Genomic DNA, 25,136 nt, shown 5'->3' on the forward strand with positions numbered 1-25,136 from the left:
CAAATAAAGAATTTAAAAACACTGAAAGATAAGCAGATGAGTAATAGTCAACATGGATTTGTCAAGAACAAATTTCAAGTCAGTCTGCTTCGCTTGTAAGGAGGGTGAAGGGATTCACAACGAAAAACAACTGGTTGCCATGTATTTTGATTTAAGCAAAATTTTTGACACCATTTCACATAAGAATTTTGTAAGCAAATTTAAGAAACAAGGTTTAGATTGAAATATTATAAAGCGAGTGAAAACTGTTTGAATGACCGTAACCAGAAAGTAGCTACTAATGTGCCTTTGAACAACTGAAAAGACCTGCTGACTGGAGGTCCATTACCAAATGCAACACTTTCATTAAGAACTCAAACAATAGAATAGAAACCACATCAATTAAGTCTGCAAATGTGCAGCAGGAAAGCATTGCTAGAACTTAAAATAATTTTCAGAAATTGGAGCATTGCTTAGAAAAGAAGTTTGAAACGCTGTACAGAAAAAGCAGAAGGGACTACGCTCGGGCAGAAATGATCAGCTGTTCAGGATGGGGAACGCCAAATGGCAGTCTGGGAGATAAAGCAGATCACAAGCTGAGCAAGAGTCACAGTTGTGCTACTGCAAAAAAAAGCAATCACCGTTCTGCGACACATATGGGAGAGCAGCCTGCAAAGTGCAGGAAGCAATCCTTCAACTCCCCTTGGCAGTGGGAAAGCTCTAGCTGGAATCCTGCATCCATTTTTGGGCATCAGATTTCAAAGAAAGAAATGAACTGTCTGAAAAAGCCCTGAGAGAGAAAAGAGATCAGAGATCTAGAAAACATGACCTATGAAGAAAGACTCAGAGAATTGGAACTGATCAGGCTAAATTAGAGAAAATTGAGAGTGGGCACAATGACAGTTTTTACAAGGCTATCACCAAGAAGCAGGGAACAGTTTGTTCACTGTGTCTACAGTGGATAGGATAAGAACTAATGGGCTTGCAATGCAACAAAAGAAAATTAATTCAAAACCTTGAAGAAACTTTCTCTCTTTGAGGTTAATTAAGGACTGGGGAGGTTTTCAGTCTCCACCACAGGAAACTTCAAGAAGATTTGACAAATATTTTTCAGGAATGACACAAAATTCTAACGCTGCCTTAAAACAAGGGGATGGGTCAGAAAAACTTTTGTAGTCTTTCAGTCATATTTTTTTAATTTAGAAAGTACTTTTTCACAATTACAGACGCAAGGCTGAGTAGCTGATCTGGCAGTACTAATGTGGACTAATAGGACTTTTTTAGTCTTGTTGCTATTTTATTTCCAATAAAGCTGTGCAAATATCTGAGGGTGGGTTTGTTTTTTTATTTTCTTCCCCTCCAAAGAGTCAAACCAACTAAAACATATCAGTTATGAGATAAACAAAACAAACCTCTGCCCTATAAGCTTTTCATTTCAACTGTGAATTAAAAGGGTTTTAGTATAACGGATTTTTGAAATTACAGGCTATTTGGAATTAAAATACAAAGATCTGTGTTTGTAGAAATGCGATTCTGCTTTTGCTTCCTTCATGTTCTCCATTTTTCAACATGAAGCATTCAAATTAAAAGAAAACAAGTTGTGAAATGTTTGGCAAGTAAAAAGCCAGGTCAAAAACGTCTCTTGGATGTTAACATACTCAAGTACTGAGCCCAAATGCTTTTCTACTCCCTCCTTGCACATTACACATTCCGACTGAATGCATCCTGCTGTCACGGATAGATTAGGTACTATTCCAAACTGTGCCTCAGTTAAAAGTTTGGTGAGTGAACCAATTGAAAGCAACAGCCCAGCTGGAAAAGAGAGAAAGTGTTGATAGAAAAGGGCATGAAAAGGGTAAGTGGTAGCTAGCCAGGTGGTCAACTTACTGGAGGAAGACTAAAAACCGGATAACATTGGCTTTGTCTGAAACTGGACCAGCTTGCCACCTGGCTTCAGTTCTTAAAAGGTACCAACACAATCTTCAGCTGTCCTTCCAAGGTGAAGTAGGAGTAAATTATTGTTTGCATTCTCAGGTACAGAACTGCACTAACACATGCAAAGCAAGCCCCATTTAGCCACTGGAGTTGTCCAGGCAACTGTTCTCTGTGTCTGTGGAGGGTTGACACACATTTGTGTATCCAAAAAAAATTCTTTAAATACATGCAGTGAAGTTTTTTTCTTACATTAAGATGGTGATACTATGAACTTATGGCCTGCGTGAAAACGCACGAAAAAACCCACATACATATATCATATGCTTGTCTTGATAATGATTCTGCACTCAAAGATCTAGCTTATGCTACTGATATTCAAGTAACATTCAATACATACAGAGAGGTTTTGGCCAGTATTTCTTTGCTGATTTAGCTACCATGTTTCCTGGTCTTTATCAGGTTGTGAACAAAAGCACCTCCTCCCTTTGCGCTGTGATGGTGGCGCATGCTTTCTTTCTAACTAATTTCTTTGTGGATTGGTCTGGCCGCTCAAATAACTGAAACAACCAAGAGGAACTAGAGGGTAGGAAGGTCTCCATTGAGCTAGCTATAGCTATCCCACATGCTGGAGGTGGCACTAAAACTATACCACAGGCCAGGCTCATCTGTTGTGAACACCAGGAGGCTGCCAACAGAGCCCGGAGAGCAGGTGAGGTACCACACGCCTGAGCACACCCAAGTTAGGCTGCAATCCCACAAACGCCGGCTGAAAAGCGAACATTCGGGGACAAGGTGTGTGACAATCAAGTGATACCGCACTTAACATTTCTCCAGAGAGCATTTTGTCAGAGTTCTGCCTTTCCCCAGACTAAGAGTATTGTGACTGAACAAAAGTGTCTTTTACTGTCCAACGCTGCACGGGCCCTACGGAGGAGAGACAGAGCCTAAGGATGCTGTTCCACAGCCTGTTTAAACAGATGTAATTCCTTTTTGCTGCCTCCAAGGGACTGCCTTCCCCTGCGCTGACTGCACATTTCCATGTTTCCCCTCTCTTCTTGTACTAGCGTTGTCATGAACGCCAGCATGAGTACAAGAAAGCAAGTAAGGACAACCCTTTCAGCAGAGCAGTGTCTTAGATCAGTTCAAAACACTTGGGAGACCGTACCATACCACAACTTTTTATGATTTTCCCATGACTGAGGTAGTTAAAAATAATGTAATGTAATGCAATACAGTGTAAAATACTGTAAAACAGACAATGAAATTACTGAGGAACTTAAGTTTACCTACAACTTTGTTTAAAGTGCATTTCAAATGAATGCAATCTATATTATTTATATCTAATTGAAATAAAAGTCACATCTCTTAAGATTCCTTGTCAGACTAAGATGTTATGCTACTGCAATTGGGATAGTGTTTTGTCTGTTTGAAAAACAATTATACTTGAAAACAGCATTACGCACATACACTTTATGGGCTGTAATACAAGTGCTACCTGAGCCTTCATTTAGTATTTCCCTAACTAACAAATGAACCGGGAAATCTGTGACCTGAAACTCCTTCTGTCCAAGAAAACAGTTGAGAAAGTCAACTCTCCAACAATTGTAAAATGCATTAGGTGTGTAAATTCATTTACTGCCTTCATTTTTTGACTGTTTAGACTCAGTTAATTGCCATGTTAGAATTCCTGGAAAGCAGCAAGTATTGTTTTGGCTCTGGCTCCATGTTTGCCCAATGGCTATACACAATAAAAAGCATCAAAATTAGAAATAATTAAAGCAAAGACCAGACAAGTTTGAGGTATTCACTCTCATTTAAAGATACAAACACTGAATTTGTGCAGGGTACACATCAAGATTATAACAAATCTCAGGTTAAAAATCCCCCTCTTTACCAATTTTTGCAAAAATTCTCATTTTTAGTTCCCAATATAGTTGTATATATTCAGGTTAGTTCATGTCTTAATGTATTACACAATTCCACTACTGACAGTTCCCCAGCCTTAAGTATGTGTTTTTCAACACTTTTTAAAACAACAGTAAAATTCAGCCACACAATTATATTCTACCTTTTACTTCCCTTCATTTGCCAACTGCATTTTATGATATTCCACTAGTCATTGCTGAGGAGATATTACAAGTCAAGGGACACTCTACGGCAAGCTAAGAGAAGCCCATCATCTCCATTTACCCAATGTCATCTTTTCTGTCTTACTGAAAGAAGTCATTGTAAACCTCAAACAGCCCTGTATGAAACGTTGACCAAAATGATGGCTGCATTTTTTCTCATACAGCAATTCATCATTGGTTCACATTATATCAATATTTTCAGGCCAGCGTGAAAACAGGATGCATTATGTGATCTACAGAAGCTCAGAAAGATCCAGTGCAGATCCCACAGGATAGGTGGCACAATCTTACTGCATCACCAGTTAAAAGATGTATCTTTATCTCTTTCAGTATCCCCCCTGGATGGCTTCCTAGAAGCACTGTGGTTTGGGAGGATTAAAGAGGTGAAGGTTGTAACATATTTAGTCAAGGTGGGCATATTATTAGCTTCATAACAGAACACAGTGCAATGGTGTTTTTAAAAGACACTGATAAATGCCAAAGAAGAGGGGAAGGTGTCTTAAATGTTTCGTTATAGCAAAAGAGACAGTCATACTTTTTTCATAGTAGCAACAGTGTCGTCTACCTTAATAATATTTCACTTCCAAGAAAGTAGCTTCTTGCAATGCAATTTACCTGACAGAAATGAAATAAAAGAAAAAAAGAGGACCATCACAAAGTTCTCAGGAAACATTCTGGTGGCACTTAGCATTCTTCCAATAAAGCTATTTGAAAACGAAATTCGTTTAGTTCATTGGTATCTCAAATAGCATACCACACTAAAACTTAAATTATGAATTTGCCACTAGTAATTCTGTAGTTAAGACTCAATTTTCAGAAAATGAGAAACATTACAGATGAGAAACGAATAATATATTCAGCCATTTGAGCTTAGGAAGAATAAGAAATCCATTTGGCTAAAAAGTTCATATTGGTGCTGAATTTAAACTTAGAAATTCTTCACTCAACCAGTCCTTTTGGATAGATTTAGAGAATCCCATGCTCCTTTGGTCAAAATCTTGTAAGGTCAGTAAATCAGAAATTCATAGGAAAAACTAGTTTTGCCTGCGAAAATTTAAACATATAGTCTATATTAAAAGTCGAAAAAGTAAAGATCAGTCTATTACTTCAGAATGTTCTCACATGGCCATGGAAACCTCATTAAGCATTTTCTAGGAAGGATGGAACTGCCCAAACACCTCCTTTTAAAAAAATGCAGCTCCCTAAATACTGTAATGCAACTTATCCTGACAAGCTCCATGAGGAAAGAGGCTTTTTATCTTGTCCCAGGCTCACTTGTTCATTTAATTACAACATTGCTTGTCAATGATGTGTATAGAGCAGTGTGTCTCTTAATTATATGGTTTAAAATTATGAAAAAACATGCAAAACATTCTGCTCAACGTATTTTGACATAGTTGTGTTCAAGTTCAATGATTCAGAAGAACATCAGAACATCCAAAGCACAGCTGGTGTAGGACCAAACTAGGAAATATACGTGATAATTTGCAAATGGTATTGTACAAGAAGCACAGATGTGGACATGGGAAGGAATATCCTCAAAGCCTACTCACCATTACATGAGTAGAACACGATTAGGGACTAAAACCAGGACAGCTCATGACACAGGTAGGACTGAGAGTCAACATGGGAGGACAGGGCTTCCACCTGCACGTTCCTCAAAAGGACCACAAAGCTTCTAAAGGCTTGTAAGAAGGTTCCTGGTTTGGTCTGGAAAGGGGGAAAATACAACCTTAGGGATGGATCCCAGGAAAATCAAGTGGTGTTTCCAAACATTTCCCCAGCCGCTCACTGTGAAACTATTTGCAAGGTGCATTTACCACTGCATTCTCGCAAAGCATTTATGTGATCAGGACATCTAATTATCTTAGGAGAAGTCTTTGAAAGTCGCGTCTTTCAGTTCTTGGCTTTGCAGTGCTTTAACTAAAGCATTTCCGTCTAATACTATAGGAATCTGAACACAGCAAATTGGAACTATTTTTGTATTAATTTTAAAAAGACCACTATTATGTAAATAAATGCAAGCAAGTACAGTATAATTTATGTCTGCTGAAAATTTATTCAGGACTGAGCCCAATATATTAAATATAGATTTAGCTAACATGAATAACTGCCTCAACTTAAAATAAGAGAAGACATCTCCTTAAACCATGCTCATTCTGCCATCTGAGCAATTATAAAAAGGAAATATATATTAAAAATGCGGTTCTAAACCAGTGATAAATCACTGTAGCTTGTAATACAATCACATATATATGCTCCAAGTGTAAAACCAGTTACTTTTAAAATTAACATGTCCTTATTTTATTTTTAAAAAAGCCAACAGCACCAGTTATTTTATTACTGTCTTACAAAACTCAGGCTTTTGACTTTATTTATTGCTTGATAGTTATAGCACCGAGAGATCACTTAGCTCAGCTACTTAGTTTTTGGGCTTTACATGTATGCTAATGTTATTGTTAGTTGTTTACTTCATCAAAATGAAAGGAAAAAGTCACATATGCATGTTCCTGTGTTTTCTTAAAAAGTGTCACTGTTTTAAAAAAATAACTACTGTTACACAAAACATGTATCAACTATTCACACTAACTATATAAAAAGTATCCAAAGACAAAAGAAAACAAATTTAGTCTGACAAAAAATAACTAATTAGTGAAAAAAATAAAAATTATATTTTCACACAAATTTTCATTTCGGTATTATCTACCAGGTTTACCATCCAAATTAAATATTCTGGAGTTTGCAAAACAAAGCCAATGTAGCACATGAAAACCATTCCAGTAAAACTGAAGTAGCAAGCCCAATGTATTTCAGATCGCTTTGGATTTATTTAATTATATAAAAAATGCAAGCATAATTCTTGTGAGAAAAGGATTATTTTATAAATGAATGATGTGTAATTATTTCAGAAATTCTTATAAAAATAAGACAAAATTACATAAAATTAATTATTAATTCAATATTAATTATAAATAAACAAAAAAGTTTTGGTTGTCATAGAGAAAGAAAGCACTAACACATTTATTTAATTAAATATACTTCTAAATACATAACCTCTGCAGAATATACATGAAGTTATTGCTTATATCTAAATTTAGATCCATAGCTACATCAAGGCTTTGAAATATTTTGAGTCCAACATTGATAGAGATAATATATCAAATATCAAAGTTGTTTAAATTACTTTAGATGATAAATGAGCCTTTTACTGGACATGGATTTCTCTTACTGTGTTATTAATGTAAATGACACTGTGATGGGTACAATTCCAGTCACAGACGGGTCTAGTGCCCTTTACTGACTGGCCCATTGAGACCTGACAGCTGTAAATCTTTTTGGGATGCTCTACCTGAAACATAGGATCAGAAAAAGACAAATGGGCAGCAGCTGTTTTTAAGAAGTCTGGGTTAGAGCAAATGGCGACGGTGGAAACTGAGCATTCACCATCTGCTTGCTGTTGCAGATCTCATCTCAGGTTGTTAGATGGGGCACCAGTGAAATAAATGACTGTTCTTGGGAAGAGCCCCACCAGCTTCATGTTAAGGGCAGACACTTGACTGTTCAAAACTGAAAAACACCAGTCACAGGAGACTTGGAAGCTTGGTTAAACACAACCAAGTAAATCTGCAACAATGCACTCGCTGACAGGCACATAAACTTCTCTTTCTGCATGAAAGCTTGAGGTGACCCTACCTTTGAAATTGCTATTGTAGCTCCCCAGCATATGTCTACATCTGAAAGGGTTAAGTGATTTACGAAGTATTTTGACTAAGACAAAGTAACTACCTTATATGCTATTAGCCCATAGCAGTAACTATAGTGTGAATATAGCAGGAGATGAAATCAAAGTGAATAATAGCTTTTCTTTGCGGATGTGTCAGGAGTGTTTCCAGCCCCGTATATCTTCCTGCAATCGGACGTGGCATTAAATAGCATTCTCCCCTTATTCCCAGACTTCACTTTACATGAATCCTGGCCAACTTCTCTTTGTTAAACAGCTCCACCCGCTGAGGCTCTCACTTACTAGCAGAAATGGTTTCCTAGCTGGGTCACGGATCCCCAGCTCTGCCAGACACACATCCATCCAGGCTTTAACCTTGTAATCGCTTTCCCCTTTTAATTACCTTAGAGTCATACACTATGAAAGACCTTTTGCTAACCTACCCCACTAACTCCAGCACACCAAGCAATTTAAGAAAGTTTTGTGGTTTTTTCTTCAAAAACTCTAGAAATACATAAATGCTTTTGCAAGGACATTTTGCTGTGGCAGTGCCGTTTGCAGCACTTATGGTCTTAAGCAACAGCCATGTGTATTAATAAAGAAGCTTCATTTTAAATCCATCTGCAAGGTGGCTACAAACAGAGCTGAAACACGTTCTGCTGAAGAGGAAGGAGCGATTGCTCTCGCTGTTTGAAAGAGGCAAGGTTAACAAATGTAAGCATGGCCAGCTCCCCTAGGAGAAAGAACAGGGATGAATGCTTCATTCTCTCAAGTGAGAGTCCCACAGTCGTGTTAAATTAGGTAAACAGTGAATAAAAGGGGAAAGAAATCTTCTGATAGAAAGAATTTCTCTCCCATCTGCGTGACACTGAACGCTCTGCCCATACAACATGGAGTGTATAGGAACAGAGTGAGCAAAGGAAACAACCAGGAATAAAATGGTGCCTTGGTGTGCATCCACACCAATGACTGAAGCCCCGTGCAGGGAGCCATGGCCCACAAAGCAATTCCATTAGTTCTGGAGCTAGAAGCAATATAACCTTACCTGTGAAGCATCAAGCTCACGCTAAAAGACCTCTCTCTGCCCTCACAAAATGAGAATATTCTGTCAGACATTCAGTAGTCATGGTGTATGTCTCAGCTTTACTATTGAAGAGATGTGTGAAAGGAACAGTCCAGTAACAAAGTCAGAAGAAAAATAGTTCGTTTGCATCTCCGTGTTTAACCTGGACTTGACAGGTCCTTCCACATTGAAAAGAAACACAATGGAGGAAATTATTTTGGCTAAGGTAATAGGAAACTTCAGTCCCTGAACAGTAACTTGCAACAATGAAGGTGACTGATAAATGTTTTTTCTTTGTAGAAAAACTATTTTACTATTTTGTCTCACTTCTGATTGATTGACAATCTTTTCATAAAGAGTCTGGTTCTTATTTCAAATAAGCAAAGATCTTCACATCTATTTCAAAAATGAAAGAGACAGAGGGGCTTGTTCACATGAAGAATTGGTTAAAGAACAGTACAGATTACTGAAAAACAAGAACAAAAATTAACTTACTGATTGGATATTTATACCTGATAAGAGTCTTCATCAGTTCTATAATTAGCAAAAGGCACGCACTTACATACATTAGTACCAAGGCAGGTTAGGTGTCTTATGCACTTGCACTCTTTATCCTACCTCCACGTATTTCCAGTCTGGAAAATGACTGGATTGCACCAGTGCTACCCCCTGAACAGGAACAGAGGCGTTGGTGTCTATAAAGGAAGCAGCTGTGATGCTCATCATGAACCACAAGTTTGGAAGGACATTTGTGTCCTACAGTCCAGATTTAGCCACAGTGATCAAAACCATCCATGACTTTATCATACACGCCAAGCTCCCAAACCGCGGCAGTGACTCCTAAAAACTTAGCGCCACTACCCCTCTACTTCCCAGTACATTTATTATCATGCAGAGATTAAACTCTCTTCAGTGTTCTCATAAGCACAGTAAAAGACCTGAGACTCGCAGTTTTCTGACTTACGTTTTTTAAAAAATATTTTTCCACACGTAAAACAGAAACTTGTATGCAAACAATTTTTTCTCACACAGTGTTACTAAGTTTTAGCTGTTTTTTTAACGTCACCTAAATAAATTTATGCATGAAGACATTGATTGTCTCCTTTTTTTGTGAATGACAGACACACTTCGGATTATTCTGGAAGAATCCTTCATATATGCTTCCTCTTGCCCTGTATGCCTCCCAAGGCATCAGTTTTTGGCCACTGCCGGAGACAGAGTAGACATTTGGTCTATGCAGTACAGCTGCTCTTTTGTTCATTTTTAAAAAACAGAGCTAAAAATCAAATTCTGCATAAATTTCCCTTTGGTTTTTGTTGTCTTTGAGAGCAAATGTTTAGGCTTCATCACATTTTTAGCTATGTAAGTATTTTTTTTCTGAAGAGAGGAATTTAACACATTCTGCAATATTATGTGGATGTAGTGCTGACTCCACCATGAAAACTGCAGTGTCAGAACCACTGTTGAGGGAGCAGTAACAACTTTCCTCTCAGTAGTATCAAAATAGCACAGTTTTGTGCCGCTGCAAATTTCAACATAGCTGGGAAATAAAAAATAATACCGTTTAGATCAGCATAAAAATCAGTCTTTAGTATGCGGCCAGCTGTGCATAAAAATGAGGAGAAATATAAGCAAAAATGAGCATTTACTTGAATCGGGTCTTTAGCAACCACACAAACATGTGCAGCTTGAAGTAGTGTTGACAGACATCTTTCTCTCAGGGCAACTTGCATTTCTTCAGACCTTTTCTAGCAAAAAGGCGGCCTGTCTAAAATCAGACATATTGACACAAAATTTCTATGCTTACTGGTTTTACAGAAAAGAAAGTATAACTCGCTACCAGCAAAGTTTAATCAATGATTTAGTAAACTGATTATTGCACAAACAACCCGCTATTGCTTTGGGATGACTGCAGACATACTGAGGAAGACACCATTTTAGCAGTTACTTTCAGCTGGGGTTAATGCATGATGTTAGTGCCTTTTTGTACACAGAAGCAAACAGCTAACTCAATTTGCGACAAGTTTTAAAAGACAGTGAACTTCAGGCATAAGTCTTTTTCTTAATGCTTATTTTCTTAAAGCATGATTCCAATGTCATTTGTGTTTACTTGTTTTTTGGGTTTGCATTTTTCTCCTAGTTCATGGTTTGATGTGCCTGGCAAATTTTAAGTGATTTGACATTTTGACTACAGATTTTAAGCACTGCTTTACCATAGACTACTACAACATTTACCTTAAATATTTCACGTACTTGCCACTCCTACTTTTTTGATTTGTACTAATTTTTTTTAATTATCAGTCTAATAATCTCTAACATCGCACAAATTGTTCTCAGAGAGTGGCTGTGACCTTCACACAGTCATATTCCATGCCTAATGCTATGTTGCCATCTGTTGACCAATTTAGCAGTTGTAGTACTAGGACAAGACACTCAAGAATGTAAAAAAATCTCTGGAAGTTTTTATAAGTTTAAATCTCAATTTTTTATTTACTTTTTTTTTGTCTATCTAGGAAAGTTATTTAAAAATCTTGATATTTATCCTTAACATTTATTAATTTAAAGAAAAAAAATAGTATTAAGCCTTCAAAGATCTTCAAAGGCTACTTAAGGAAACTGTCTAAAGACTAAAATAAATTGGAAATACTTTGGGAACTATATTGTAAGGGAAACACACTGCACTGATGGAATTGCCTATCTTGCTATAATGTTACATTTTTCAGTTTCAAAAGGTGTCCAAAGGGATCAAGACAATATTGCTGCAGAAAAAATGAAAATAAAAAGGGGTCAAAGCGTTTACTATGTGATTCATTATTCGTGTTTTCTTGGATCACTTTCAGTTTAAACTTAAGTACAGACAAAAAAGTAACATGTTTGTACAGGATAGTATTTCAGCCAGATTTAAAAGGGTGCAAGAGTTACTTTTATCAGGCTGTACGGTATCAGTACAGGCAAGAAGTTCTTCATGCCTGCTTCACTCAGCATCTCAAACGTCTATTTACCTCTAAATGACAGCATGTATAAAATAAAGTATGTATTACATTTTTTTTGCCTCAAAGGAGATTTGTAGGATTAACTTCAGAAATACTGGAAAGGCTTAAAAAAATTCTGACCATGAGCACCACAAAAAAGGATTTGTTTTATATAAAGTGATTAGAGTAAAGTAATTTTAAAACAAAATCTTTTAAAGAATTTATATATGGAGGTCTATTTTGAAAAAAATGTGAAAAACCACAACTTGGATATGGTTGGGGTTTTTTTTAATACATAAAATAAGTATGGATTTGCTCTATTACTATTAATAAAAATGAGAATGCATTATATTTTTACAGCAATATACAAACTAAAACAACTCAGCAGCTTATACATTGCATTGTGATGCTGACTTCAAGAACTTACATGGATATAAAGATTTCATGCAGTCTCTATTTAGTGACTCACCTTTGAATCATCCAGTTCCAGCTTTTTCAGAGACTTTCTGACATAATCTATGAAGGAGGATGATTTGGAGAAAGTTTTTCCAACGTGTCGATCACTGCAAATAAAGCATTGAGATGCGGGCTTTTATACATCCAACAACATAAATTTACACACTGCTAAATTAACTTTAATTAAATTTTTAATTCAGGACAAACAAATAAGCTACTACTGCCAATTTTGTAACAATTTTCCTTTTTTGCCCTTCTACTTAAAACAAAACAAGCTAGCTAATACTTCAAGAAATTTCTAGATACAGCAGCCGTACAATTGTACTATGGTTATAGAACAGTTATTATTTTACCTAAAAATCGGAGAGTTGAAGGCTTCTTTTTAATTTCTTCCTAATATTTTTATTTCCCTATGAATGACAAAATTCTTATTTCCACTGACAGGTATTTCCCTCTATACTTCTATAATGCTTCTACAATTTACTATTAATGCTGCTGTAATTTATTTACCATTAACCACTGAACTGAGCAAATGCCAAGCTGGAGTAAAAGTTCACTTTCGCTTGCTACCTTTTGTTCTTATCCTCGCAACTTTTATTTCACTAAGTGATGCCAGAATTTTCTCCTGTTTACAACTCAATGGCCTACTTTTGAAGCCAGCCAAAAACGTGGGTTCTTTCAGAAAACATGTTAAAATAATGCACGAAAATTTAAAAGACACATAGGAAGACTGAATCCTAGCAGGCCACTTACATTTGTTCTCTGTGTTTAAAATACCTTGGAAAGACAACACGCAAAGTTTTTGTTAGTCTGAATTCGCTTTCTTGACTGTGTCTTAATGTAATTCCTCTCCCAGCTGTGCAGTGCAGGAGTTACATTTCCAGCCCCAGTAGCTGTTTGTGAGTATTCAATTACTTAAAAGGAAATACACTTTCCCCCCCGTGAAATACTAACTAGAAATATATTTGTTAAAAATTTCCCCCCTCTCTAATTCTTAGTGAACCCCTTTCTCCTTGTGTAAGGATGAGCATTGACATCTACTGAAGTCAACAGAGGGACTTCGCTCAGTGGCAGTTCTAACGCCGTTTAGCTGGCAGGGATCCCCACGCATGGAAAATCAACAGCCACATGTATTTTTAAAGAAAGAATTAGTTTCTGTAGTCATATTTAATGTTCAGATGCATTTAAACATTTAGGCTGATGCAATCTGAAAATCAGTTCACGATAATGCTGTTACGTCCCTCTTTGTAAGACGGGCACCTGCCCTCCTAATCACAAGCTACAGGGGGAAAGATATTGCCTGGGTCTGGCTGGGATGGAGCCAACTTCACAGCAACCCAGGGAGTGCTTTGGATTTGTGACGAAAACAGTGCTGGGAACACACCGATGTTTCAGCTATTGACAAAGAGTGGTTGCACAGCCTCGGCCCCCCAGGGAGTAGGCTGGGGGTGCACAAGAAGTGCAGGGGGACATGGTCGGGACAGCTGACCCAAATGGGCCATAGGGATATTCCACACCACAGCAATGACAGTGTGTTTGTGTGGGGGTAGTCTTTCCAACGTAGCCATTGTGGTTATTTCAGAAGTACAATTACTTAATTATTCCTTCAAATTATGATACCTTTAACAAGGTATCTCACACTCTCACACTTTGTCTTTTTTTTTTTTTTTGCAATGTAGTAGCCATGCTTTTATGTGTTATATTTTATGTAATTTTAACGTAAACAAGAATTTCTGCTTTCAGGAGTTTGACCTTCTGAAAGGTAAGCTGTCTGGCTCTACATTTAGAAAGAGATTTGGGGATATCTGCATTAGCACTTATTTTAGAACAGGAGTGTACTATTGAAGTCAATTTTCTGATTTTGCCCACCTCCCGTGCCTTAGTTCACACTGTGGAATAGGATCAGAGCTCAAAAAAATTGGTTATTTTCAAATTAAATTAAACTGGAAGATGTGCTTCTGGATGTGCTCCAAATGCTAACAGGCATACATCCCACAGAATTAGATAAAATCTAATCCACCTACAACTCCACAAAAGGAGTATAGTGCAGATGTCAGGTCCTCAGCACCAGCTCTCCAAATCACATCCTACAAAGGCGTAGGCACAGGCAGTAAGTAGCTCTTTACAGCCATGATGGCCATTGAGCTTTCAGCAGTTTTTCTCAGGACAAATGGAAATGTCTTTTTGTCTTCTGCAGTATTCAAGCTGCCAGGACCTCTGCAACCCAGGACTGGGTTGACTTTTTCATAGAATCATAGAATAGTTTGGGTTGGAAAAGACCTTTAAAGGTCATCTAGTTGAACCTCCCCTGCAACAAGGAGGGACACCTTCAACTAGATCAGGTTGCCCAGAGCCCCATCCAACCTCACCTTGAAAGTTTCCAGGGATGGCGCATCTACCATCTCTCTAGGCAACCTGTTCCAGTGTTTCACCACCCTCATCATATAAAATTTCCTTATATCTAGTCTAAATCTTCCTTCCTTTTGCAATCGGTTCTCTTGTGAAGATGTGTTTTACCCAGGTATCCAGTACCAAAGAGGACCCATTTCAGAGGACCCACCCCTTCAGTAAAGGAAGCGCAATGCATTTGTGATGTGGATTTAGGATGAACAAATCTATCGTTCATTTTAATACCAATATGTATATACAGTCTGATGAGACTGATTCTTAAGCCCTTCTGCTTTCTAAGAAATACTTTCTCTATAGAATAGACGTGGCAGAAAATCAGAGCTTTGGTTCATATTCTGTGAATTCTGAGCTTCCTACCTTTTGGTGACACCATAAATTTCTTCTATAATAACCTGAAGAACAGCTCGATAAAACAATGATTCTGTAGGCAGCTGCAAAAAAATTTACAACAGCAAGGATTTAAAATTGGCATTGAAATTAAATTCAGAATAACAAAACCAGTATTGGCTTCCTTAACTACTTATTGTCTTGTATTCTTTACAATCAGTCGTAACAGGTTTAAGAGGACAATTTACTAATGTTCTTGCATCTAGTTAAAATTACTTTTTTGGGTTAGATTCTAACATAACCATGAATGCAAGAAAAAAAAAAAAAAAGAAACCCAAACTCTGAAGTAAAAGTTCAAAGGTTGGCAGAGGGAAAAAGAACAGAGCAAAAATGTACTGATCATGATCCAAATTCTACTATACAAAGTAAATATAACAATTTAAATAAACTGCTTTAAAGACAAAAGGAGTATTTCCCTAGTTGAATCCCCATACACTGTATGTCATGCCGAAAGTACTATGCTCACAAAACCAGAATACACTGAAAACTTCGTGTCTTCGTGTATGAAAGATCTGTTTGCATAAAAATTGTTAATACTTGCCAATTAAAAATTCACAGCAAAATGCATTTACAGTAAAAGCCTACTGGGGTCAATAGGCTTATATATGGAAAGAAGAGGTCTCTCAGCCTTGCCTTTTAAATATTTGCACAGTTGGTGTCCACCATCCCTAAAAGGATAACTTGCACAACAATAATCCAAAGTACGCACAGGGAAAAAAAATACAGGGATTAAAAATGATAACGATGATGTTTCTAACAGGTTCAAGCTTTTGTCATAACAATTTCTTTTTTAACATTAGTTGACAAAACACTGGGATAGAGTGATCCAAACCAGGGATATCAGCAGGACATTTGTACTGTATTTATATATTAGCTTAAAGATAGCAAAAAACATTAGGAAGGGTAGTTAAATGCCTTAAATCTTAAGCTGTGCTTTTTTTCCAGACTCTAAATTGTCAAAAGAAAACAGATTCACTAAGTACAATCACAGCAATAAAAATGTGCTTGCATGATGACACATGCTATCTATCAGGATTTGATGTAGTGTATGCTAGTATTTTAGATTCCAGAAATGCAGAAGTTCAATAAAAGGTCACAGATTAAGAGCATTCAAGGGGGAAAACCAAGTTTTATCTTAGAATGGCTAAAGTAAACAATATTACTTACCATTTGGCCAACTGCAACTCGCTCCAAAGCCTGTAAGAGTGAAGGAATTAAATTGCTGATATGTTTATTCTTTATCAGAACATTTTATAAACACATTGTATAAAAGTCAGAGGAGATGACATTTTAAACGATTAATGGTGTGACATAACACGAGCTTGCATGCTTTAAAGTGTTAATACCTTTAGGGACTCATAATCAGCTCGCGCCTGTTATTTTGTTTTATTTATAGGAGAAGGAATGACAACTGGCTGTATGGAAACAGATGCATGCAAAATTTGCTTGTTTTTCTTAGTATTGTAAAAGAGGATTACTTTCTATGAAAGTGCTAAAAAGAAATGCATTTTTCTTGAGTCTGTTCCTACTGAAATACAAACTATTCACTTTGCATATTCAACTCTCTTAAAGTAAATATTAGGTCAATATACAATGTCTTTAAATACTTTTAGTCCCTAGTATTCAGATAAATTGAACTTCCGCATGTAAAGTTAAATAAAATAAAAACTTCACAGAGAGTGCACACTGTGCACTATCTTTCACTAGATTCTTCATACCATAAATCCTGAGGTAGGTGTGAGAGTACTTGATTTTTATGATCCATAGTGACAAGGAATGACAAATAATTAGAACCATGGAATATTTTTCCACAGTTGAAAAGATACTGTGCCTATAAAAATTTCTACCGGGTATTAAAGATCATAGTAGAAATGAAGACAAAAATTCAGTAAATTATCTGACACTAAAAAAAATTAGATAACAGCCAAAAATGCCTCACCATTTATGGGTCATTGTCACCTTTAGTCCCCAAACTCCACTACAGTAAATAAGACCGCTTGTCTCTGAATCATCCACATCTCCTTCTCCTAGTTTTAGAACTGATCTTGTATTTCAGACTGTTCCTCAAACACAGTCCAAGTAGTTGCAGTTCCTCCATTCATGGCTTTGACCAGCTATCAGGTTTGACTTCTGCTGTACAAGCTATAGCTGTCATACCGGCATGTATCTGCTGCTGCTTAGAAGATGGATGTGGGTTCTAACATGTATTGTCAGGGTCTCGAACTGAAACTACCATCCAGAACCTTTAGCCCTTGTCACTTTAACCAATTTGAAACATGTAATAATGAACAGCAGCAATAATGCTGAGTGTCATTGCTCAGTACACTCAGTTTCTCCTAGCCAGCCATTACCATAATAACAGTAGAAATATCTAGAGACACGGGAGAACTCTTTGCCTTTCGTGAATGCTTAAACAAAAGAAGTTTTTAAATGCCAAATTTCTCTGATTTCTGTGAAATCTAAAATAGATATATATGGCACGATCAGTACTGTCTCTTGGGGGTCATTTACTTACAAAATTTATCTTCCTACCATTGTTGAAAAACAGCCCAACCTTTTTCTTTCCAAAAGAAATGGAATGGGAAAGGAAATAGCTAATGTGTCAGCTGAGGAAGAACTGGTATTGTATGACATTGACAAGAAAAAGCAAAAAGGCAAATCCCTTTTGGAAAGCACTTTTTGTGGTAAGTTTTACAGCAACATCTCCAAAATGCACAATTTTTTTCTCATACCTTGCCAAGGGTAACACATTTAAGCCTTATGAATACTAAATGACTGTCCTCCTATACTTTCTCCTGATACCATTTAGTTATCACGTTAGTTCAAATTTACACAACCTTGATACATTAGCCTATACTGAGTCTTTAGCCTATGCTGTTCTCTGTAATGGAGGTACAGCTAGAGGCTAGCCAGAACCTGATGTGATTCATCCTGATACCAGAAATTAAAAATTAATAGAGGAAAGGAATAGTGGTCTTCTAGCTGAAACAGTGGTTGAAATTTTCAGTACCTATCTGTTTTTTCAAATTAGACAACAGTTCATCATCCCGTCTTGATGAGGTTAGGTCTTTAAAAGCACTTAATCTCTCGGTGCAATGTTAAAAAGATGTTTCCAGTCTCTTAAGCCACATGGATTTCAGAGCTCTTCTAGTTTTTGGAATGGCAGGTTTGTTTAGGTTTTAAACAGTCAGAACATTCAATATTATGAATCATGTGGGTGTTGGGGGAGTTACTGATTGCAATCCTTCTACAATTACCTTGTTCCCCGCTAAGTCCTTGGCCAAGAACTATTACCCGGAGGGGTTACCTTGTTTAGGTTTCAACAAAGGTTTGGCCTTTCTGTCCACTCTTAAAATACATTTCTGTCAATACTCATTTTTTCATGCCTTCAGCAAGTATAAAATATATAAAGCTGGAAGGTCAATACTATTTTTTTTAGATATAATTCATCATGCTTACAACATTAATGATGTTATTCTGTAGAGTCTTGGATTAAAGTCATGGCTCTAGGATTAGAAGCCAAAAACAATGAATCCTGTAACATCTGGATAAAGCTCTCAGTAGGAAAAAGAAAAGAAGGGGATTCATACCAAGCATGCTGACATTCTAGCATTGCGACCACAGCACCAGCCCTTGTCCTTCAAGTACTGACACATGGGAAAACCCCACACTTCCTCTGGGGAATCTGCAAAATGGATAAAAAAAAAAAAAATAGGCACAGCTTTCATGGGCTATTTTTCTCTTACTTACAGAATACACAATGTATTGAGCAAGATGAACAGTAGTTAATGGTAGCAGAAATGCTTAAGTGTTCTAGTCCAGTACCAAAAGCCGTGGTAGTGTTATAAAAAAACGTATTTTCCTCATAACAGATGTTTTTGGTTTATGTCGAATTTCTGATAATTTCACATTTTCCAAAACAATTTTAAGTGAGTGTCTTTTACGAAAATCCACTGAAAAAACAATCCAAGGGACAAGAGAAGATTCTGCAGATACTCATGGCACCCCATGCCATGCCATTAGTCACAAGATGTAAGCCAGACAGTCGTTCACTGTAGCAGGACTTCAGTACCGCATCCCATTGGGTTCTTCTTCTATCATAAACATCTATTTAACATCACACAGAACAATGTGTATTTGTTTATTTCAGTTCTGAAGGCCCGTGCTTTGCTGCGAGGCAGAATGTTTGTTTTCCAGAAGAGAGCAGCTGCAAAGGCTCTTGCTGTTTCTTCATAACACCAAGAAGTATTTGCATCACAATCTGTGCTCAGTTTGTTTCACTATCATTAATATTTTGAATAACAACACAATTCTTCATGTTTAACACTCATGCAAATGCGGGAAAACTAAAGTACAGGGATTACTTTATAGATGTTCATAATATACAGTTTTAAATGTAGATGAACTCTACGTTTTGGATTTTCATTAGTGCATTTGTCAGCTGATTTTTTCGAACACTGAATAAGAATTACTACTTTCTTTAAAAAAAAAAAAGCAAATTGGCTAGGATCCTTGCTTTTTAGCATAGAAAGATGACTTGGGCATATTTAAAGATAAATCAATGTAACGGGGTTAAAAAAAGGACAGCAGAAACACGACTCTTCAAATTTACCAGAAGTCTGAGATACATACATGTAAGTAGAATTCATTTTGTGAAAGTTAAGCAAAGAAAAAGGAAATAAGAAACTATAAATGATCCAACCCTCCTCCCCACAGCGAAAGCCCTCAGTTTTCTAGCAGTAGCCCACAGTCTTTGCTGATCTCTAGAGAGTAACAGCAAGCAGGTAATCTTCTGCAGGCAACCTCACATTTTGCTCTCCTTTTAGCCCTGAGAAATGTCAGAGGCTCTTAGGGGATGAATACTGGTTTGGCGACCATGATTGAAGAATAGGATTTTAATTCTGGGTAATTAGCAGAAGGAGAAAGAAAATTCCTTTAGATATAAAGATGAAATCTGACAAACCAGATTGCAACTGGTTTCAGCACTACGATTATACTAAGAATTTGTAAGTGCCTCATGACAAGATATAAAACATTAATTAGCTTCAAGTGTAATTATTGAGTACATGGAATAAAACTGAGTATTTCTACTACAGGGATGGTAGTAAGAACTTACTAAATATATTATCTGCAAAGGAAACAATGACTGCCATGATTCCTATTGTATGATTCATATTAATAAGTCTTTCTAATACATATGTTAAAATATTTCAAAATAAAAATTTGCAAACTGAGTTAGAAAGATTAAATCATTGATTTTTTCAGGTTATCCCTTCTAATTTACACCTTGTCCTCTAGGCAAACTAATCATCCATGCAAGTTAAAGCTGCTACCCACTGAGCTACAATCTCAATATTAGTGCACTATACTCATGCATAATTCTGAAGAATTTATGACACCTTTGAAAAAGATAATCAGGCACAGCACCATCTTCATTTAAATTATCAAAACTGTAAAGGAGGACAAAAAGGGAGGAAAACTTATGCTCTAGCTTAGAATTTTTTGTGTATATCCAAAGTTGACCACATATCTACAATATTGCCTTGAGTTCTATTTATTTTTCCATATCCAGTCCACTCTCAAGCACACTGTTGACTTAAAAAAATAAATAAATTGTAGGATTAATATATTGCTATACGGTTCATATATTTATCAACTACATTTTAAAACCCTGGAAATTCTGTTAATGCCTGCAACTATTTTTAGATATAGCTCACTAATTAACATATTGTGCTCCTATCGGACAACACAGCAGCTATTCTAAATTATATAAATCTCCAAAAACATTCAAGCAACATTTTTAGTATGAGTATTCTATGGAAGATTTCACAGCAAGCAGCACAAGCCTTCAACAGTGCATGAAGCAATTACGTTATAATTGAATATAGAGGAGCCAATCAGACAGAATTCTCCTTCCTATGAGAAGTTAACAAAATGGGAAATTCTAGGTAATCATTTGATGAGCTGAACTGAAGCCATGCAGGGGTATAATCCTAGAACCTATCAGTTAAATAGTGATTACTTTACCTCTAAGCTAACCTCTTAAAAAGATGAGATCACACATTTAATAAAACGAATTGCTGCAAATATTGCACCAAAATAAATCCTTGCAAAAAATAGTAATTCTGTTATGTTCTAGAACAAAATCTATAAACTGCAATATAATTTTAATGTCGAGGAAGAGAACAAAGAAAGATAATAGATAAAATATAGGAAACATAATAGAGTTAATGCAGCATCATGAAAAATTGTATCCTAGTTCAGCTTTGTGGAACAGGATGTTTCTTTGGAAACCTACACAGTCAAAATATTGGTTAAAGTAGTTTGAAGATACTTGCTGTTATTTTTCAGTGTCCCCATAAATTGGATACATCTGATTGAATGAGGAAACATTCTCATCAAAATCACCCAGTTACACATAGCAGGGTAAGACAAAGTACATATTACACAGAAACATACAATGCTGAATAAAACAGAAAAGCGCAACTCCAGCCATTAGCCACAGAACTAATTCCTATTATTTCCCTCTGACTGAGTTTAGTAACAGTCATAGTTTCATGGAAGAGTTAAACAAGAGTTCAAACAAACTAATCCTGTCCTTACTGTTCTTTTTTGACATTAATGAACATTTTTCTGATAGCCAAAATATCTCCTCTCATAGAAAAGGATTTTAGTAGGAACTTTCCAAATTTTCACCCCTGCTTTTCCATTACAATTTTTTTCATTGGAAGGAAGTTTCCTTTTTCAAAGAAGGAACTTTGTGGGTCTGAAAACACAGGTGGGAGAATCCTTTTACGTATGTGCATACTTTAAGTAATTCCTCAACAGATTTACTAACTCTTCTTGTGACCACAGGGACATCTCATGACTAACTGACTAACTTCAGCGGCTAATTTCCCACTCCTCTAACAGGCAGAAATGCTGTATGCAGAAGCTGTCTTGACTTCAGTTTATTATATACTTGAAATTCTCTGGAGGAGATTAACACTTTGGGAAACAAGTGCAAATACATCCAGATGCCAGCCACAACTGAAAAATATTCATAGAATTTTTCACTCAGTGCTGTCTAGCAAAGGAGAATACAAAGCCTCAGGTCTGTTCTGGTAAAACATTTTAAATTTGAGTAAATGTAAAGTGTCGTACTTTATCATCAACCGAACAAGAATAAATTTTTTATAAAGTATGTCAGATTACCTTTCTGCTTCTTCTGGGAACCCAATACTACTAGTGGTTTTTAATATTTTGTTAGAATTAATTTCTTATTTCTTAACTTAGTCTTGGAAGTCAGACGTCATTTCCTGTCCTCTAATTATTTAGACCTTTTTGTAAGACCTTCATTAAACTGCTCTTAAGTTTTGTAGAGGAATTGGACTTCAGCACTCTCCCATTTTGTGTATTGTTTGTAATACTACAATAGCAGTGGCCTATACCATTTGGAGCACCTGTACTATTTTGAACTTTGTAAAGGATTTTCTCCCTTTCTGTTTAACTTCCAAATGAAAAAAATGGCAATACATACGGACATCTGGTACACAGAAAACATTGTACTGAGTAGTAAAAAAGAAAAATCACAACAAGGCTTCAGGCAAGCCCTATTGTTGTTACCATCCTATTCACAGATCCATTAAGACTTACTGGCTCAGCCCTGTTTCAAAGAAATTTTTTAAGAGTTGATTAACTAACAAAACAATTAAGTGTAGCTAGGAAACAGAATTTCCAAAATATAGAAGAATGAATGTTTTCTATTTATACTTCCTTTTTTGGTAGTTATAGAAAAAAATATCTGGCAGTAGAAGTAAGATGAAAGGATTTCACTGGCTAATCCTTCTGTATGTGCATAGAGGTTTCCAAGGAAGTTCAAGAGAATGGGACAAGTTTCTCCACTCTCTTTAATATTAGGTCTTACATAGTTCTTCAACTCCAAGTAAGATACTACAATTTCTAGCGTGTTAACATTTAAAACTTACTTCACACAGCTTTACAGCACTATATAGTTTCTATGAAACAACAGGACCAATAGGTTTTACTGTTACTAGACAAATGAGCTCAACTAGGCTTCCATGGGATCTTGAAGTTTCTCGTTTATCTTCCTGTGCTAACATTTAATGAAAATGTATTTGCATTTATGCTTCTCATCTTTTTACTTTCTTGCAATTCCCAACTGTTCAGAACTGCAGTTCCCATTATAACAACTAATTTGTTATGTTTTCTGCTCTTTCTTCTGGAAGAGCTAGTTTTATTGAGATAATGTATTGAACAGTATTTGTTAAACTCATCCTGACAGAAACAATCCAAATTTTGCCACGAAACAATGTCTATCCCAATGGTTAATGGAGAATTTATGAAAAAAATAATAATCAGGGCTTTGCTTCACTTTTCTGACACAGTTTAGATTATTATAATGTCTATTTTGAAATTCTTCATCTGCTCTTTAAAAACAAAGTAACACAAATAAGTTATGAAAAATGGCAAAGTACTATAAAGTAGAGGATTCTGATTTTCTTGAAATGTCCTTTATCTTTCTATTCTACTTTTAAGATTTTAAGATTTTCTAGTATATACATAACAATAACAGAAGAAATTTATTTTCTAGTAATGAAGTTCATCAGATTGTAAATAGCATGTGGCAAAGAGAAGGCAGAAATGTGCTGTCAGTGCACAGGCTGAAGTTCCCACTCTACGCATTGTATTTTATTTAAGAACTCTTATTCTCCTTAGAAAAACAACCACTCCTTATTTCATTCCTAAACTTTATCTTTACTTAGGCAATTTAGTATTGAAATGTTGTGAAACACCAGTCTCTTGAAGTGTTTTGGCATGAGAACATAACTTCAAGAGAAAGAGAGCTTATTCTAATTTAGTACAGTTATGCTGATTGTACGCCCACAGCTAGAGCTGCATGAAAAGCACTCACATGATAGTTTTTAGTGACAGATACCTTACACTTAATTTAAAAATTACCACTAAGACTGAAATCAGTTTCTGTATTGAACTTCACCTACCATTTCTTGACATTTATTTTAATACAGAAATGTATTAATGATTTGAAATGATAATATTAAAATATTAAGAATTTGAAAAGTGTTTCAAAATGGTATAAGCATTATCAGTAGTTTCTAATACCCTTCAGTGAGTTATCATGGCAATATAATCCTGTCAGTTCTAAATGCTTAAATTTTGTCTCATACCACTTAAAAGCTGCATTGGATAAACACACCTACGTCTACATTTATTTATGAAGTGTGATCAGCATCAGCCCACGTAAAATATTGCACGTAGTGATGTTATCACTTAATGTAGAAGTACTCCTAAGAGAATTTTTATTTCCTTTTTATATTTTCTTGTCTTTTTTTATTACAACAGTCACATCTCCTACTCATTTGATCCTATTTTGATATTAACATCTATTTCAGCTGATTCCTTCCGGATGTCTTAGTGTCTCATCTTCGTCTAGCCTCACAGTCTGTACCTTTAATTTCCAAATTCCACTACAGTTATGAAGTATAATTCTCCAATTTCCCTCTCTACTTCAGTATATGACTTAAGTTTTTAAGATGCTTAATTTCCACTGATTCATGGAGCTGTTTTTCAAAGGTTTTATTGATTTTTTTTTTCATTTTCTGTATTTCAAAGCATGAGAAACTCGGAGTTCAGATACTTATTAATGAACTTCAGTTGCATTTTTGTACTTCACATCCAGTGCACTTGAGTGTCTATGATCTCTTTCTGCGATCATGAAAGAAAAAGAAAAACATAGATGAAAATAAAAGAAATGCAAGACTATGCGAAGGCTCTATTTTCAACCACTCCTGGGCAGCTAGAGAATACTCAAGACAAAAAGAAACGGAGTGTCAATTGTACAGAAAAAGCACAACTGAGTGAAGATCAGACACAGCTGTCAGTGTGAGGTAATTGTACCAGGACTGCCAAGCACATTGAAAATTCTCTGTATAATTCTACACTTGGCCAACAATGCTTTGGGATTCTCGCCAAAGACATGTAGATAAGGGTAACATGACATGGCACCTAAAACCTGTCTTCATGGCTGAATCCACAAGGCTGGCACGAAGATCTGCTCTTCAGTT

At 36.1% G+C, this 25,136-nt stretch overlaps 1 protein-coding gene across 7 annotated transcripts in view; it reads right to left on the minus strand.

Moving 5' to 3' along the window:
- The window catches only part of METTL25 (methyltransferase like 25), a 68,898-nt gene that overhangs the window by 10,912 nt on the left and 32,850 nt on the right, over positions 1–25,136 (minus strand). For 3 of the 7 annotated variants that reach the window (XR_008466091.1, XM_054199547.1, XM_054199581.1), the window contains exons 6-9: positions 18,642–18,736; positions 16,219–16,248; positions 15,022–15,095; positions 12,269–12,362 (exon numbers count right to left, since the gene is read on the minus strand). Coding sequence is in view for 5 of the 7 variants with exons in the window: in XM_054199547.1 (XP_054055522.1) it covers positions 12,269–12,362; positions 15,022–15,095; positions 16,219–16,248; positions 18,642–18,736 (293 nt within the window). In the remaining 2 variants the exon portion in view is untranslated. Of the gene's footprint in view, positions 1–5; positions 4,659–5,596; positions 5,754–10,894; positions 11,587–12,268; positions 12,363–15,021; positions 15,096–16,218; positions 16,249–18,641; positions 18,737–25,136 lie in introns of those variants that run through there. The other 4 variants (XR_008466092.1, XM_054199563.1, XM_054199573.1 and 1 more) reach the window with 3 other exon arrangements.

This window comes from Rissa tridactyla, chromosome 1 (assembly GCF_028500815.1).
Source record: "Rissa tridactyla isolate bRisTri1 chromosome 1, bRisTri1.patW.cur.20221130, whole genome shotgun sequence".
Taxonomy (NCBI): Eukaryota; Metazoa; Chordata; class Aves; order Charadriiformes; family Laridae; genus Rissa; species Rissa tridactyla.